General features: G+C 40.8%; 1 protein-coding gene across 1 annotated transcript in view; it reads right to left on the bottom strand.

Moving 5' to 3' along the window:
- Positions 1 to 19,417, bottom strand: part of NEB (nebulin) — a gene marked incomplete at its 5' end in the record, with an annotated part of 194,582 nt that overhangs the window by 102,953 nt on the left and 72,212 nt on the right. Inside the window, 10 exon segments of the mRNA XM_084642730.1 lie at positions 46 to 150; positions 1,279 to 1,482; positions 2,506 to 2,817; positions 4,013 to 4,120; positions 4,227 to 4,331; positions 5,433 to 5,636; positions 9,444 to 9,755; positions 11,299 to 11,406; positions 11,513 to 11,617; positions 12,717 to 12,920. Coding sequence (XP_084498856.1) covers positions 46 to 150; positions 1,279 to 1,482; positions 2,506 to 2,817; positions 4,013 to 4,120; positions 4,227 to 4,331; positions 5,433 to 5,636; positions 9,444 to 9,755; positions 11,299 to 11,406; positions 11,513 to 11,617; positions 12,717 to 12,920 — 1,767 coding nt within the window.

The following is a 19,417-nucleotide window of genomic DNA, read 5'->3' on the forward strand; positions in this document are numbered from 1 at the left end:
TGTCTTACAAGCTGCCCTTTAATTTTTAAGCAAGGCATCACCTACCTCACTGTAATTCAATTTGTTCTGCTGTGCCAGTAAAATAGCAGGGGTATCTGGCATCACGTGGATGCTAGTTTTATCTTTATTCCAAGCTTCTGTATACGAACGCTGAAAAGCAAAGAGCAAATATAATAGGAGTTGGAATCATGAAGACCGCAGTCATTGAAATGGTAAGATATAATTATGGCTGAATAAAGCATGATCCAGATCAGCAATCCTAAGAGTTTCATGGAGGCTGGAACAAAAGTAACTAAAACTTAAACAACAGAAATTCTCTTGTTCGCACTGACCTGGAGACCCACTGCAAATTACAGGATTTTACTCATTAATTAATAAAGGTCAGCTACTGATACTCTCATTCATGATGAGTAGTACCTTGCTACACAAGACCACACAATGATTTCAGTAGGATTTTTGAGTGACGTACCATTTGACAGGTGAAATTCTGGCTCTACTCTAGTCAATTGGAATGTTGCTTCAGAGGGGCAAAGATATAGCCCCGCATGATTAATCTAGTTTGAGTCAGAGCAAATACAGCAAGTCTTGCACATCACCGAATGCAATTTTTCCATTATCTTTGTCAATGATGGTTCAGCTTCAACTATTTAATACTTCATAATTTGCTGGCAAATAATGGATTTGATATTTTGGAGGTATAATCAAGTCTTACTAATATGGCAATTCACTATAACCTCTGCCATTAGATCAGAGGGATTAGAGGTAAAGGGTGTGGATACTATGTTTTGTGAAGATCAAGGAATGCTAATTAGCAAAGAGATATACAATCATGAGATGTTTTGGGGCAACAATTCCCATGAGATATATATGAATATCTTTCTTAGGTATAACTGGCCAGTTTTCTGCACAATCATGATAAATCATGATAAATACTTGAAAAAGAAACAGCCTAGCTCTTTACACTGAGAAATTATTTTATAACTTAAAAAAAAATCTAAAAAAATACAACCAAACTCTTGGTAAAATCTTTTTCATGTTTCTGAGTATAAACATAAGCAATTATTAAATATATATTTTAAAATATACTTGAGCTATGTGCTAGACACTCAAAATACAAAACAAAAGTATTCCACTATAATGGAAATAAATCCTTGACATTCAATGAAAAGGCTGTAGTATCATAATGCAAACTTCTTTATTTTCCTTAAAAACCAAAACATTAGCATCAAGAAAAATTATATCATTTTAATTCTAGTTGCAAATAAATAGAAAACTCACCTGGTTCATAATTTCAGAATTGTGCTTTGCCAGAACCATTGGTAGAGAATCAAGCAGGCTATTAAATTTGATCGTGTCTGGGAGTTGCCGATAGGTATGGTCACTCAGGATGGTGGCTGCTCTCTTATTCTTCTCATCCTCCAAAGAACCAGCTGGGGACCAGCCAATGCCTTTCAACCACTGAAGATCTGACTTATATACAATCTGAAATTAAAGAGGAAGACAAGAAAGTTTATTATTTTAGTTAGACAACATGAACATTTTTTCTCCAATGCAAAGCAGCACCAATTAAAGAGATTCTCACTGTTTAATCAATATCATATGATGACAGAGGTCGTTACCTCACAGCCCTCTGACAGGACTAGTTCAACACTGACAGATTCTGAATTCTGCCTACACTGCTTTCTTTTTTCTTGAGACATTTATTTATGTGTCAACATGAGACAAAATAATTTCAAAGGAGGTTTGCAGAGTCATGTAAGAGATTTAGGAACACAAACGTCAATGGTCGTTGCAGTCCTAAATGCCTTAGATGATTTTGATAATCTTCCCCTTTGTTTGTAAGTATACATCCCTTTGATCCTTGCATGAAAGGGACCTGAACTATTACCACCATGCAGGCACAAAGAGGCAACTCTAGAGAACATATATACAAGTCAGACACTGCACACAGGCAAGTCGCTACTCCACAAAAATCTTGCTCCACCTATTGGAAGTTCTGTTCCAGTCAGGATGGAGATTAATCTAAAACTGGCATGGAGACAACCCAGTCACTCAAGGTAAATTTTGGTAATTACAGCCATTGCTTTTCCTCTCTCAGATATCAGAGATAAGAAGGACCTCAAGCTCTGGACATGTCACTTATATAAACAAAACAGTATATTTACAAACATGAAACTCAGATGCTTTTACCCTCTCCCTCCTGAGAGGGAGAGTTCAAATCCACTGCAGAAAATCTAACTCCAAAGTTCACAAGAGGAGATCAGTACTTAGGATGCAAAAGGAAGGCTACATGCTGCAAACTGTGAACTAATTAAACTGTGGAATGATTCACTTCCATTGGCAGCATTCTGAAAATACCCACCTATCCCGTGTGCTCCAGCAAAGGTCCTTGCAGGAAAAAGAGTTCGGAAATGGAGAACTTTAAATACATTTTTTACATCGGATGAAAAAACATAATTAATAAAATGCTTCACTTTTCACAAAGCTGATAAAAGTAGGACTTACATCACTCTGAAGATCATATGTTTTCCTGGCATGTACAACATCGTTCTGGTCTGGCAGACATGTCCACTGGTGCAGAGGATGTCTATAATCAACTTCACTAACCAGTTCCTGACACTTCTTGGCAAGTACAATTCCCAGCATATCTATGGGAGTATTATATTTGGTCTTCCATTTCTCAAAATCTTTCTTGTATTCCCTGTCACTCTGGATCTTGGCTACATGCATAGACCACACCATCTTTGGATCATCCTGGATATTGCGGGCTCCCACATGGTGGCCTAGCTGTTTGCGATACTCTGCTTTGTATTTGTACTGTAGGTTAAAAAAAAAGTCCAATTAGTTTCAGGGGGATTTGTTAAGAAAACAACCTATAATCCTATAGCAACTCCCTGGAGGACTTCTTCATGAGACGGTGGAGGCTTTTATGTGAAGAAGTGTTCTGTTCATAGACTGTGGAGTCTGAGTGTTAAAGCACTCATAGGGCTCTCCGCATAAAAAGAGGTTTAGACACAAGAGTTTCTTAAACATGTAAGTAATAAGATGTCTTTGTGCCTAGGTCTGGTGGCCTATATGCCACTGGAATGTTTCAAGAGGAAAACTACAGCTTCCTCTGCCTGATTCATTGTAGCCAAGCTATTTCTTATTCCTTGGTCTGGCTCCCCTGAGGTCAGAACTCAGTTTCTCTCTATGAAGGGCCCATCAGTTATTTCCTCAGCTAACAGTCTCCACCTGATTATAACGGTCTTAAACACAAAGTGCTTTAAGGGCAATTTAGCAGAAACAGTAAGAAAATCATTAAATATAACAGATAAAATAAAAATATGCCTAGCAAATGTAATAGAAAACATTGTTGAACTGATACTAATTTGGTTACTAAGAATCAAAATAGACCTTCAACATATTACAATATTAACTTAGTTTAACAGTATCCAAGAAAAAAAGTTTTCCCTATGACTGAGGATAAGCCACTGAATTATGGTCATAAACCTCTGATATTTTCTGCTAGCATTTGACCTAAATTCCAGTCCAAGAGGATATATGCCCTTGCATGAAGTCTAATAATTAACAAGGCCAAACACATTTGTTTTCCAATACCAATTTCAATTAAGTGGGTATGTTACTGGGAAAGGACTGACAGGCAGCACGGGTAGGTTACACTGCAAGAAAAAGATTTATTTAGCTAAAACCATTGAGTAGCAATTATAAAATAAGAGATATTAGTTAGAATTAAAAGTGGACAAGATGACTTCATTTGTCACACACCTCAAACCATCAAACACAGATCCCCAAGTAGACAACACATGCTGGGAGTGGAACCTCACCACAGGTAAAGTAAGGACAGACCTACAGGAACTGTAGGGAAGTTTTTATTCCAGTCGCACTCCTCTTTATTGTTTGGAAAGTGTGTTACTGGATACATGATTGTGTTCATGAAGCATGCCCTTAACTGCTCACTAAAATGCTGAGACCTCTGAAACAGAGAGGAGAAGGGTCCAAGTTTACTTACCTCACTTGCAATATCTCGGGAGGCTTTAGCTGCCCTGATTGGAATGGCATCTACCCGTAGGTCATAGCCTTTCTTCTTGTCCTCTTCCATTGCAAGTCTGTACAGTTTCTAAAAAAATAAAAAATATTCATTACATTTCAGAAATAATGCATTTCCCTTTCATCTAAGTTGTCTTACAAGCTGCCCTTTAATTTTTAAGCAAGGCATCACCTACCTCACTGTAATTCAATTTGTTCTGCTGCGCCAGTAAAATAGCAGGGGTATCTGGCATCACGTGGATGCTAGTTTTATCTTTATTCCAAGCTTCTGTATACGAACGCTGAAAAGCAAAGAGCAAATATAATAGGAGTTGGAATCATGAAGACCGCAGTCATTGAAATGGTAAGATATAATTATGGCTGAATAAAGCATGATCCAGATCAGCAATCCTAAGAGTTTCATGGAGGCTGGAACAAAAGTAACTAAAACTTAAACAACAGAAATTCTCTTGTTCGCACTGACCTGGAGACCCACTGCAAATTACAGGATTTTACTCATTAATTAATAAAGGTCAGCTACTGATACTCTCATTCATGATGAGTAGTACCTTGCTACACAAGACCACACAATGATTTTAGTGAGATTTTTGAGTGATATTCTACTTGACATCATTGAAATCAATGAGAATTTTGCCATTGACTTCAATGAGACAAGATTCCCAGGATGATTGATCTAGTTTAAATCACAGTAAATAAAGCAAGCATTACACATTACCAAATGCATTTTTCCATTTGAGAATGAGAGTTCAGCTTTGATTATTTAATACTTCATAATTTACTGACTAATAACCTGTTAGGTATTTTGGAAATATAATTAAGTCTTTTTAATATGGCAATTCACTATAAACTGTCATTAGATCCGAGAGACTGGAGCTCTGGTTTGTGAAGATAAAGAAATGCAAATTAGCAAAGTTCTATTGAATTTTGAAACTTACTGCATAACAATTCACCTGACATTTATATAAATATGTTTGCTAGGTATAACTGGCCAGTTGTCTGCACAATCATGATAAATATGTATATAGTTGCACCCCCACTTGAAAACAAAATATACAGTTTAGCTCTTTACATTAATTATTTTGCAACAACATAAAATAACATGTAAATACATAAAGCCAATCTCTCATTAAACCACTTTTCCATGTTTCTGATCTTAAACAGAAGCAACTATTAAATATATTTTAAAAATATACTTTAGCTATGTGCTAGAAACTCAAAATACAAAGTAAAAGTACTCAGTTATAATGGTAATAAATCCCTGACATTCCATGAAAAGACTGTAGTCTTGAAATGCAAACGTCTTTATTTTCCTTTAAAAAAAACCTTTAGCATCCAGAAAAACTGTACTGTTTTAATTCTAATTGCAAATTTACAAAACTCACCTGATCCATAATTTCAGAATTGTGCTTTGCCAGAACCATTGGTAGAGAATCAAGCAGGCTAGTAAATTTGATCGTGTCTGGGTGTTGCCGATAGGTATGGTCACTCAGGATCTGGGTTGCTCTCTTATTCTTCTCATCATCCAGAGAGCCAGCTGGGGACCAGCCAATGCCTCTCATCCACTGAAGATCTGATTTATATAAAAGCTGAAGTAACAGATGAAGACAAGACAGTTCACTATTTTATTTAGACAACATGAATATTTTTTCTTCAAAGAAAAGCAGCACCACTTGAAGAGAGTCTCAATGTTTAATCAATATCTAATGATGACAGAGGTATTCACCTTGTAGTCTTCTGATATGGCTAGTTCTACAGTGATGGACTCTGAAACCCCAGGTGGATTCTGCCTACTTCAGTTACTCCACAAAAATCTTACTTCACCCCCTGGAAGTTCTGTTTCAGTAAGGGTGGAGATTCATCTATTTTGCATTTTGAGAATTAACAGCCATTTCTTTTCTTCCACCAAATGTCACAGATGAAGAGGTACTTCCTACCCCCTCAAGCTGTGGACACGTCACTTAAACAGCCAAAACAGTAAATATTAAAAATATTAAATAGTAAAATATAGTAAATATTAAATAGTTCTAATATTTAATATCCTTCAATCTGGCAGTGAAAAGATCTATAGAAAGATTTGCAGGATCTCAGGGGAGAGACATCTTCTTCCTCTTCTGAGCCTGAAAAAGGCAACACAGGGTACGGGGAGCTGTTCCCACAGATGTTCTCAGTGGTCTAGCTATGGAAGACACACAAGGGTCAGTAGAAGCTATAGGTTAGAGTGGTCAAAAAGCTGATGCTGGCATAAATAGTGTGTGTGTCATTGGTTCCAAATGCATCAGCAGAACTGACTCCATCATCAGTTCTGGTTGCATTGTCAGTGCTGGTTGCATCATTAATTCCAGGCGAGATGTCAGTGCCAGGTGCATCAGCGAAGTCGACTGTGTAGTCGGTGTCAGATGTGTAGTCATTATCAGTTGAGGAGATACTGAAACTATCTGAAATAGAGGAGAGTCAGGCAGAGAAAAAAAAAGAAGTTCCCTTGCTGCTAGGAAAGCCTGAGGTGTAGAAGGCATCTCAGTTGATTATATGAGTGCCAATGGTGCCAGAGGATCCAGTGGAGCTGAAGCACACTGAGAAGGACCCAGCATGGGTGAATTCGCCAGTCTTCACAGCCCCATTGAGCTGAAGGCAACAGTGCTACCTCTGACATGATCAATAAGCACTTTGATTTGTGAGGCTTCAAACCAGTACCACAGGACCTACCAGATGACTGTCTGGGAGAAGACCAAGAGTTAGAGTATGAATGTTTAGAATGCTTCAATCCACACAGAGAAGGGGAAGTACGATGTTTGCTCCCAGACTTACGTCTGCAGTCAGAAGAAGCTGAAGGAACTCTCCAAGTTGATCCAGGGTGCCCTTGGTCACCACTGGGACTCTGCTCATGCAAAGGTCGCATCATTAAGGCAACAGTCTCTCTGCTTCTTAGTGCAGAGAGAAAAGGAGGTACAAAGAGGACATTTGTCCCTCACACATCACTCACCCACACAAATCAGACAACTCTTGTACCTATCTGTGACAGGAATAACAGTGCTGCACGTGGCACATTTGTTTAAAATCTGGGCTTTTTTTTTCCACAGTAAATCCTCCAGGTACTAATAAAACTGTAGCTAAAATAACTACACTATTTTATACTATACTGCACTGTACGCTATAATTATAAAAACTATATATAGAAAAGTATTTGAAAGCTGACTGACGGAAGCTAAAGTTACAGGGAGATCCAACTCCCACCATAGGTGGTGAGAAGGAATTGAAAAGGAGGCGGTAAACACACCCCTTGTATGCCCTCATCTGAAAGCACAAAGAGAACAAGGGCTCATGCAACGCCTAGTGATACTGCTGGCAAAAGTCTCCGACTCAAGTGCACTAGATTGGAATATATATGTGCACTGTCACCTGAAGGAGAATAAGATGATTGGTGGACATCCTGTGCCTCCATGAATTTTTTTCTAAATGAAACATCCAACAAGCTATCACTTAAATTCTTCTGTGGAATACACCTGAGAGTCTAGAAGCACATCCAACACAAACACTCCTTTTTGCTTGAGGCTTTTCCAGTGGTGAAGTAGACAGTCTATCATCAGTAGAGGTGTTGAGGAAACCCAAGGCTAATACAGTTCTCAAGAGGAAGCAGACACAAGGATGCTTCTGCATGCTGTGTGCACCAATATGGCTTTTGGGTACCTTGGTGTCAAAGGAACCGTAGTAATTAGGTCACCTGATACAGATGTTTTGGTTCTTGCTGTTCAGTACATTCCAAAAATGGAACAAATACATAACATGTGGCTTGAAAGAGGCTCCATTATCAGCACAACTGACAAGTGTCGCTTCATATATGTTCATGCAATCTGTGACACACTCGTTCCTGACTTCCGCAACGAACTACCTGCTACACTTGTATTAAGCATCTGGGACTCTCTGTCACTGCCATTTGATATTGGGAAACATCCATGTTCAGCGTCGTCAAAACAAAGGGACCTTACTGTTTCAGAGATCTTACCAGATTGAGACAGAATGATGAACAAGCCGCAATTTCTGCAGCAAGCAAGTTGTTAGCCGTGTGGTATGAGAAAGAAAAGGACACCCACAGAGAACTGATCTGTTTGCGCCTCAGTCTAGCCATCAAAAAGGATAAGTCACTGAGCAGACTTCCACCATGGGAGGAAAGTTTTGAAGAGCATGTCAATCTCAGATTTGGATGCCTTTGCATATAGGTAAACCAGATACTGGATCACCATTGCAACATGGATGGAAAAATGAGGCTGATCAACTACTTCCTATATTGTTCAAGGATCCAGTGGCATCTGAGCTTCTAGAAGACCTTATTTGTGCACATGCCAATAGTGTTCACTGAATACTCAATGGTCTCTGTAATCAGAATAAAATTCCCTGCACAGAACTGTGTCCATGCCAAGGCAGTGAAACTATGGTAACCCACACGCTCTCAACAGAGATCATACTAATGAACAAGAGGATAATAATGATGTTGAGTGGGAATGTCTCTAGCGCTACTACATTTCAATTACACCTGTAAAAAATTATTGTTACATTTTGTTTTACCATTTAGGTTGTTGCTGTGATGATTTGAAGTCACAAAGAAATCCAATTTTCTTGAAATAATAACAGAAAAAAATGCAAATATTTCAAAATATTTCATTTTAACATGTTGATGGTGTCACTGTTTATCCCAGTTTCTATGGTAACAACACCACTTAACAATGCCACATCATTCCTCACCTTAAAGTAAACATAAAAGTATTTCAAATGATGTATGATGTGCATGGGGTAGAGATGATAACTTAAGTCAACCAAGTTGGTGGTGTCTGCCACATACCTAATATTACAGTGTAGGCAGAGAGGCCTGGTCAGGAGAGACTGAGATGCAGATTTCCGTCCAAGGGAGGTGACGGCTGGGAGCCTAAAGTGGCTGCCCCCTTGCTGGACTATGGAGGGTAGAGTGACCAGACGTCCTGATACAATTGGGACTGTCCGGATATTTAGTTGTTTGTCCCACACCCCGCCCGATGTACAGTTGGGATGCCATTTGTCCCAATATATTGCTTCGGCGGCACTCCAGATTTTTTTTTTTTTTTGCTTGGGACGGCAAAAAACCTAGAGCTGGCCCTGGTGTGGGGGCGGGGTGAGCCTGTGGCTGCCCCCCGATGTGTCCCGATATTTTGTTCTTGTCATCTGGTCACCCTAATGGAGGGGGAAAACACGTGCAATTGGCCTGAAACTGTAACAACCCACCAATCTAGTATGCAGCAGCAAAGGTCCTTGCAGGATAAAAGAGTCCAGAAATACAGCCCTTAAATATGTTATGTGACATGGCAGCAAAGACATATTTAATAAAACACTTCAGTTTTCACAAAGCTGGTAAAAACAGGACTTACATCACTCTGAAGATCGTAAGATTTCCTGGCATGTACAATATCATTCTTGTCTGGCAGACATGTCCACTGGTGCAGAGGATGTCTATAATCAACTTCACTAACCAGTTCCTGACATTTCTTGGCCAGCACAATTCCTAACATATCCACAGGAGTATTGTACTTCGTCTTCCATTTCTCAAAATCTTTCTTGTATTCCCTGTCACTCTGGATCTTGGCTACATGCATAGACCACACCATCTTCGGATCATCCTGGATGTTGCGGGCTCCCACATGGTGGCCCAGCTGTTTGCGATACCCTGCTTTGTATTTGTACTGTAGGGAAAAAAAAAACAAAAAACGTTCAATCAGTTTCAGGGGGATTTTTAAAGAAAATATCCTATACTCCTGTAGCAATTCCCTGGAGGACTTTATCATCATCTGTGAAAGAGTCGCCAATCAAAATCCCTGGCAGGCTGTGGCACCAGGATGGAATACAGACTAGCTGCTAGGCTCCTTACCCTCCAGAGGAGGTAGGAGGTCCCGCCACTTGGTGTCATGGTGGGACTCGATGGTCAGGAAATGAAGGGGGTGGAGCACGAGCAGATATAGCTGTTTCCTAGGCCCAGTTGGGAAACGGACCGATGGCAGGTCACACAGCTAGCTTGGAGGGTGTGGAGAGGGTGGCCGGGGGCCTTGCAGGGCAGGGGCCCTATGGTGAAGTCCGGAGGGTGAGAGGAGGGCAAGGAGTACCCTACCGCAGGACTCACTCAAGGAAAGCCTGACAGGAGGGCAGTAAGGCTGCCCTCACCTCTTGGAGAGTGCACCAGGGGACACGCAGGGTGGAGAGCCCCATGCACCGGCCAAGCGCCAGGGGTTCCACTCAGTCCCCCAGTTGTAGTCCAGGAGGCAACTGCCAGAACCAACCTCCAGGATACCAAGGGGGACTCTGCCACCTGCACACTGAGCTGCGGGTTGTCTATCGGGGTTCCATGAGGAGATATTTTCCCTCAGAGGCCACCATGGACCTGCTCACCGAGATCAGCTTCCAGGTCCACAGGAGGTCCTGGTAGAAGACCAGCTGCTCGGAGAGGTCTCACGGAAGACCCATTGGATGGAGGTAAAAGAGCTGCAAGTCGTAACAGAGCCCTTGGAGCCAAGAGGAAAAGACGTGCGCCAGCGCACTCCACACCAAACTACCTGCTCCATGAAGGAGTTTCTGCAGTGCCTGGAGGTGGAGGACATGGACCTGACCATAGAGGCGGAGCAGACCCTGTCTGCCCTCCTCCAGGGAAAGACTCAGAACCTCCACAGAGACCCAAAGAAGCCCTGGCCAGAAGAACTCCAGAATTAGCTTCTGCAGGTGGATCAGGATACCTGGGAGCGGGCTCAGGCTGCTGCACCAGTGCCGGTGCATGGATAGAAACAGCTGGTTAACCATCAGTGCCCTCCCCTGTAGGGAAAGGCATCAGAGCAGTCCCCTCCAGCTCCGCATCCGCTGAGCCACCCAGCCCTCCAAATAATGCCAGGTTACACGGCAACAAAGAGATTAATTCATTTAAAACATTGAGTAGAAATTATTATCAAATAAGAAATAGTACTTAGACTCAAAACTGGAAAAGATGACTTCATTTGCCATACCCCTCAAACAGAGATCCTCAAATAGACAACACATGCTGGGAGTGGAACCTCACCACAGGTAAAGTAAGGACAGACCTACAGGAACTGTAGGGAAGTTTTTATTCCAGTTGCACTCCTCTTTATTGTTTGGAAAGTGTGTTACTGGATACATGATTGTGTTCATGAAGCATGCCTTTAACTGCTCACTAAAATGTTGAGACCTCTGAAACAGAGAGGAGAAGGGTCCAAGTTTACTTACCTCACTTGCAATATCTCGGGAGGCTTTAGCTGCCCTGATTGGAATGGCATCTACCCGTAGGTCATAGCCTTTCTTCTTGTCCTCTTCCATTGCAAGTCTGTACAGTTTCTAAAAAAATAAAAAATATTCATTACATTTCAGAAATAATGCACCTTCTTTTCATCTAAATATTCTCACATGCTGCCTTTTAATTTTTAAGCAAGGCATCACCTACTTCACTGTAATTCAATTTGTTCTGCTGCGCCAGTAAAATAGCAGGGGTATCTGGCATCACGTGGATGCTAGTTTTATCTTTATTCCAAGCTTCTGTATATGAGCGCTGAAAAGCAAACAACAAATATAATAAGATGTTCAAAATCATGAAGACCTAAGTCATTAATAGGGTAAGATATAATTCTGACTGAATAAGCGTGATCAAGATCACAAATCCTAAGAATTTCAGGCAGTTCAGAACAACTGTAACTAAAACTAAAATAACAACAGAAGTTTCCTCTGCACTGACCTCAAGACCCATGGCAAATTACTGAATTTTACTAATCAACAAATAACGGTCACGGAGACCTTCACTTATGTTGAGTGGTACCTTGTTCCACAAGTCCACTCAGTGATTTTAGTGAGATTTTTGAGTGATATTCTACTTGACATCATTTAAATCAATGAGAATTTTGCCATTGACTTCAATGAGACAAGATTCCCAGGATGATTGATCTAGTTTAAATCACAGTAAATAAAGCAAGCATTACACATTACCAAATGCATTTTTCCATTTGAGAATGAGAGTTCAGCTTTGATTATTTAATACTTCATAATTTACTGACTAATAACCTGTTAGGTATTTTGGAAATATAATTAAGTCTTTTTAATATGGCAATTCACTATAAACTGTCATTAGATCCGAGAGACTGGAGCTCTGGTTTGTGAAGATAAAGAAATGCAAATTAGCAAAGTTCTATTGAATTTTGAAACTTACTGCATAACAATTCACCTGACATTTATATAAATATGTTTGCTAGGTATAACTGGCCAGTTGTCTGCACAATCATGATAAATATGTATATAGCTGCACCCCCACTTGAAAACAAAATATACAGTTTAGCTCTTTACATTAATTATTTTGCAACAACATAAAATAACATGTAAATACATAAAGCCAATCTCTCATTAAACCACTTTTCCATGTTTCTGATCTTAAACAGAAGCAACTATTAAATATATTTTAAAAATATACTTTAGCTATGTGCTAGAAACTCAAAATACAAAGTAAAAGTACTCAGTTATAATGGTAATAAATCCCTGACATTCCATGAAAAGACTGTAGTCTTGAAATGCAAACGTCTTTATTTTCCTTTAAAAAAAAACCTTTAGCATCCAGAAAAACTGTACTGTTTTAATTCTAATTGCAAATTTACAAAACTCACCTGATCCATAATTTCAGAATTGTGCTTTGCCAGAACCATTGGTAGAGAATCAAGCAGGCTAGTAAATTTGATCGTGTCTGGGTGTTGCCGATAGGTATGGTCACTCAGGATCTGGGTTGCTCTCTTATTCTTCTCATCATCCAGAGAGCCAGCTGGGGACCAGCCAATGCCTCTCATCCACTGAAGATCTGATTTATATAAAAGCTGAAGTAACAGACGAAGACAAGACAGTTCACTATTTTATTTAGACAACATGAATATTTTTTCTTCAAAGAAAAGCAGCACCACTTGAAGAGAGTCTCAATGTTTAATCAATATCTAATGATGACAGAGGTATTCACCTTGTAGTCTTCTGATATGGCTAGTTCTACAACGATGGACTCTGAAACCCAAGGTGGATTCTGCCTACTTCAGTTACTCCACAAAAATCTTACTTCACCCCCTGGAAGTTCTGTCTCAGTCAGGGTGGAGATTCATCTTTAACTGGCATGGAGATAACCTACACACTCAACGTGCATTTTGGGAATTAACAGCCATTTCTTTTCTTCTGCCAAATGTCACAGATGAATAGGCACTTCCTTCCCCCTCAAGCTCTGGACAGGAGTCACTTATACAGCCAAAATAGTAAATATTCACAGACATGAAACTCAGATTGTCTTGCCTTCATTCTGCTCTATGGAGAGTTGAAATCCATGGCAGAAAATTTAATTTAACTCCGAAGTGGACAAGAGAAGATCCATACTTAGTAAGGATGCAAACAGAAAGCTGCCTCTTGTTAATTGTGAGCTAGCATCACGTCTATTGTTACTGTTCCAAAAATACCCACGTCCACAGATATGGCAATTTCCTACAATAACCTTGGAAGACCTTTTTGTATTTAATTTATGTATTAGTGTGGGTTAGGACTGTATGTAACCTCTCTATGGGGGAGATGTGAGGAATGTCAGACCTGGGAATTCAAAGAACTCTATTGGAAATGTGCCAGACATGCAGTGACTTTTAGGACAATAGGTGTTAAGTGGATTTCCTGGGGAGAGATTAATGCAAATTTTCCAATTCTGGTTATGCAAAAACCCAGACTTCGAAGCTGCACTGTCAGGAGTGTCCTGGTCTGTTGATTACCTGTTCTGGAGACGAGAGACCAAAGGTCCAAGATGTACAAAGAATCAGTTTATCTGCCCAGGTGTAGATTAATTTGTAACCCCAAGGGAAAATCCAATCGGATTTGAAAGACTGGCACCGTCTTGAGACCCTGGGTTGGTTTTAGTGGGCAACCTGCGGTAAGCTATTTAGCATGCACATATGTTCTTTATTGTTTTAATATGTTTTTTTTGTAATTGTCATAGCCCATGGGTCTCGAACCTGGGTCTGTAAGGTTTATAGGATCAGTCATGCTCCAACCCTCCATCTGGCAGCCTGCTGATGCTTGCTTACCTACCTGGGAACCATGAAACCCAGCCTAGTTTGAGGCTCCACCCCTACAGTCCAACTGGCAGAGTGCTGGATCAGCTGATTGGCCTGCTCATCTACTTAAGCTAGCAGCATGAACAGGAAACTGTCTGAACAACTGGGTTCCACCCTGTTTTGGACTGGGTGCCTTGTGCTTCCTGCATCCCACATTTGATATCCTGGCATCTGGACCAGCTGTGATTTCTGGCATCTGATTCATGTTCTGACCTCCAGTTTGTCTCCTGCTACTGATCTCCTGGTATCCTGATACAGTTGACTCCTGTCTTGCGGACTCTGGCTCTGACTACTAGGTCTAACCACCTACAACCCAGCAGTGACAGTAATGCTGTTACTTTATGAAAAAAATGTTCTTGCATAGAAGGAGCTGGGTGGTAACTTATACCTGCAGGCAAAACACTGGTCATAGAACTTGGAGAGAAAACAAAGCACAGGAGCTGGCTTTTTCAAGCCATCTGTCTCACTGGGCATATAGGCACGTGGCAATGGTCCACCCTACACACACCCACATCGTAGATCATTTGAAAGTATATTTTATGTATGTTTAGATGCTGTGGAGCTCTCAAGTGGTGTCATAAGCCTGTAGCCAAGGTGAAACAACGATAACCAAAATCAGTTAAGTGTCACATTTTGCTCAGTTCCAGACACACTGCAAACTGACTAGGACCACATTTTTACTGATTGATTTAAACACCTTAATGTGGTGCTTGTTGGTCAGAGCTACCAAATGATAATGTATTAAAAGATTTTTCTATTAGTTTTGCACAGACAAGTATTTTTTAAAAAGAAATGGTGAAGACATGTAGCATGTGACCAAAATGGCAAATATCAATATTTTGCAACACACTAACATGAAATGTGTTCACACTGCATATTCTTAATTGTCAAAGCATCTCACAGGTGATTATAATAGTTTCATATATTTCCAATTGAAATTGGCTGACCAGATCAGTCGCACACAGAAGGCTGTACACCAGTAGCAGTAGATTTTGTGCCCACAGTTTGTACTGGATAATGGGTCAATATAAATTTACATGAATTCCTAATTCCTTGTCATCTGTAAGGTTTTGTACATACAGCGTAGCATCTAGTCTGCCTGGTAGAAGCTTTTCATGTGTAACTGTCTATGTATGCAGTACTAGCCTTTGAAATGGTCTAGAAAATAACTTTTTAATTCAGTGACACTTACGCACAGGTCAGTATTAGTGTTATGGATGACAATACACACATTCATATTAACAATGTGGAAACGCTATTACAGAAAGAAGCATTCTAGCAAGAAGTAGTGAAGACAAACTCCACTAATAAGTCCTTGCCTCTGCACTGAAGGGGGATGAAGAGCATGTTACAGCTCTTACCAACACGTGTCTTCAACAATATGACAAATCCATTTGACCGTGAATCACATCCAGAGGTACTTATCAACATATCTACTCAATTGCATGTAACATCGAATGTCCAAGAGTCTCTGCTGAAAAGCGCACATGTTAGCAAAGAAGAAATGGAGAGATCTGGGGCAAATGCTCTTGATTCCGATGGCACACATAGCTTTTGCAGCCCAGTCAGGAAATCTAGCACCAAAAGATTTGCTGACATGGTGTGTAGAGGACCAAATTTAAGCCTGGCAAGGGAGGGACAACTGCAGCAGCTATCAGTCCAAAAGTTCTTTTCCAAAGTCTTGTCCTCAGCAAGATGCAGAGAAGACATTTCAAAGGCAACTGATCTTAGTCACCCAAAATGATCTGTGCCTATCTCCTTCTACCATGTTGATGGAACAATGAGAAGAACAGATAAAGCTAAATTAGGGCAACAGCTGGAAGCTCAAGCTAAAAGAACCATGAGCTAAGAGTGTGCAACAAGGAAACCACAGTGTACATCAGAGATGCCATGGCTGTTATACAAATGATATCTGGAGACAAACACCACATATTTGATAAATTGGCTTCTAAGAATATGAGCAGGTTCTAAATGGATCTGACACAGCTAATTCTGTAATTGAAGTCTTTGACAGATATGAGAACAGTAACGGTGTCAAAACTGCAGAAGGACTGTGTTGGATTGAAGGCTGGATGCAAGGAAAAAAATTGGTTAGTCACCTTGCAGTAACTGTTGTTTTTTGAGATGTGTTGTGCACACATACATTCCACAGTAGGTATACATGCTCCCAGTGCACTCAAGTCAAAGACTTTTAACAGCAGTACCACAAGGCCATGCATGTGACCATGTTCTCATGTGCACTGTCTCCCTCTCCATTCCTTCACACTACTGTAAGCATGACCCAAGTAACAGGGAAGGCAGGAGAGCTGTGGAATATCTATGTGCACAATACGTCTCAAAGAACAACAGTTACTGCAAGGTGAATAAATGCCTTCGAGTGATTGGACACATATACATTCCAGGTAGGTGACTCAACAGCAGTTCCCTTACAGGTAAAGGGACTTCTGATCATCTAAACAGAAACAGTAGCAGCAACTTACCAAATTAGCATTGTCATGAGAGCCTTGTATGATGGCGTAATGAGTAGAAAAGGTATGTACAAATGACCATGTTGCTGCTGTGTACCGGAACTGACACAGGAGGTTAAGAGTTGGTTAGGCCTTTTAAAAATCAAGAAACAAGAGGATGAGAGAAAATGGAAAACCTGTCTATTGGCAGGTGTATTGCCGAAGTAAAAAGCAGATGAACTCCCACAGAATTATTTGAGGGGCCTGATGATTTCAGATGCAGGAGATACCCCACCACATGCATAACCTCAGTCTGAGGGTACTGCAGTGTTGTGCCCAAATAGAAAAATCTCTTCTACTTTGTATTTTCTACTTTGTAATCTACTTCTACTGTGTATTTGGCTCCAGTGGATTCCTTTCTGCTGCTCACCAAAATGGCCCACATCTCTCAGAAGCAGTTTTTCTTATGAGTATTCAACTAGAGATGATCCACACAGTAAGGTGGAGAGATTTGAGATTTGGATGAAGAGATCTGCCCTGCTTCTGTGACAGAAGTTCAGTACTTATTGGTAGAATTGTCGATAAACTGATCAACAGGTGATGTAGATCCATGAACCAAAATTGTCTTGGCCATGTCTGTACAATGTTGATTAATAATATTTGTTCTGCTTGAGCTTCATGAGCACTCTCAGAAGAAAAAGAGCTGGAGGGAACGCATATAGGAACTGACTGGACCAGGGAAGAAGAAAAGTATCTGTGATGGAACACAATCTGTGGCCAGCCCTGAAGAAAAACCTCATGCACTTGTTGTTGAGGTCGGCCATGAACAAGTCTATTACTGCGTACCCTACCAGCAAAAAACTTGGAGGAGAATGTCTTTCCTGATTGACTGCATGTGATGCTTTGTGTAAACCCAGCTAAAGGAGTCTACTAGGAGTGTATTTCTCACTCCTGCAAGGTGAAAAGCCTTCCGGGAAACATTGTGATGAATACACAGATTCCAAAGGAGGAAGCCTCCTGTCACGGTTCAGACAATCTTGCACTTCCTTGTAGTGTTGTCTGTGAGAACTTCCACCACCTGGTTTTGGATGGAGGGAATAAATATCTCACAGGCCCAACAAATAGCTTAGAGTTCTAATACACTTATATTGAGGGAAACCTCCTGAGTTGACCAGGTTTTTCTCCAGGGCCGGCCACAGACCATGTTTCATCACATTTTCTTCTTCCCTGATCCGGTCAGTTCTGGTAAGCATTCTCTCCATCTCTTCTCCTTCTGAGAGTGCTCACAAAGCTGAAGCAGAACAAAGGTCTTGTGTCTGAGGTTGACCAAGATATGGACATATTAGAGAAAGTCCAGAGAAGAGCAACAAAAGTGATTAAAGGTCAAGAAAACATGACCTATGAGGGAAGATTGAAAACAAGGCATTTGTTTAGTCTGGAGAAGAGAAGACCGAGATGGCAACAGTTTTCAAGTACATAAAAGGTTGTTACAAGGAGGAGGGAGAAAAATTGTTCTCCTTAAACTCTGAGGACAGGATAAGAAGCAATGGGCTTACATTGTAGCAAGGGCAGTTTAGGTTGGACATTAGGAAAAACTAGGATCAGGGTGGCTAAGCACTGGAATAAATTGCCTAGGGAGGTTGTAGAATCTCCACAATTGGAGATTTTTAACAGCAGGTTAAACAAACACCTGTCAGGTCTGGCCTAGATAATTCTAGTCCTGCCATGAGTACAGAGGACTGGACTAGATGACCTCTCGAGGTCCCTTCCAGTCCTACGATTCTATGTCTCCCTCATCCTTTGGTGGAGGCTTGTAACCAAAGTCATGGTCTGTTCAAAGAGAAAAACAGAAACCTATTGCACACATTCCTCAGGCCCACTTACCCACACATAAAGTAAAGCACTCGAGCATGTATGCAAATCTGCATGTTCGGATGGTGCGTGGAAGGATGATATACCGAATGAAGCCAAGCTTGCAGATAGCAAAGGTGAAGTCTGGCATGCAGAATTATGTACATTTATGAGACCCAGGAACAGAAGGCTGCTATGCACTGTTGTCATTGGGCTGAAGCTGAGGGCATTGGAAAGGGTGGCTATAGATTGGTGCTTCTCCCTTGACAGATAAGCTATGGCTGTTCCGGCATTAAGCTCTGCTCCTATAAAAAAGTTATGCAGTTACTGGGTTGTAACTGAGATTTCTCCCAATTAATTTCAGATCTAGATGAGAGAATACTTGTCTGATGATTAGGAGCCATATGCTTGATGCTGCCTGGATTGGCTAATCATCCAGGCAAGGAAATATTTGAATGCCCAAATGATAGAGATGGCTGTTACTGCTGACATGCATTTGGTGAAGACCCTCAGGGCTGATGACAAACTGAAAAGGATCACCGTGTATTGGTAGTGGTTGGTGCCTCCCACAAATCAAAGGTACTTGCTGTGGGAGAGATGTATTGCCACATGGATGTATGCATCTTGTAAGGCACCATACCAGTCTCCAGGGAAGGGATAATAGAAGTAAGGGTGACCCTCCTGAACCTGACGTTTTTGATTAAATAGTTCCCGCTTTCTTCAGTCTAGAACGAGATGGAGGACCACAGGGTTTTTTGAGACTGGGAAGTACTGGAAATAGAAGCTTTTTCCTCTGGTAAGGTACTTTCTCTGTTGCTCCCAATTCTAGAAAAGACCACCGCTCTTGAAGGAACACGGTGTCACGAGAGGAGTCCCTGAAAAGGGACAGGGAAGGTGGTTTGGGAAAAGGAATGGAAAGGAACAGGATAACATATCCCT

The sequence above is a fragment of the Lepidochelys olivacea genome (assembly GCF_965140295.1).
Source record: "Lepidochelys olivacea isolate rLepOli2 genome assembly, chromosome: 11".
Taxonomy (NCBI): domain Eukaryota; kingdom Metazoa; phylum Chordata; order Testudines; family Cheloniidae; genus Lepidochelys; species Lepidochelys olivacea.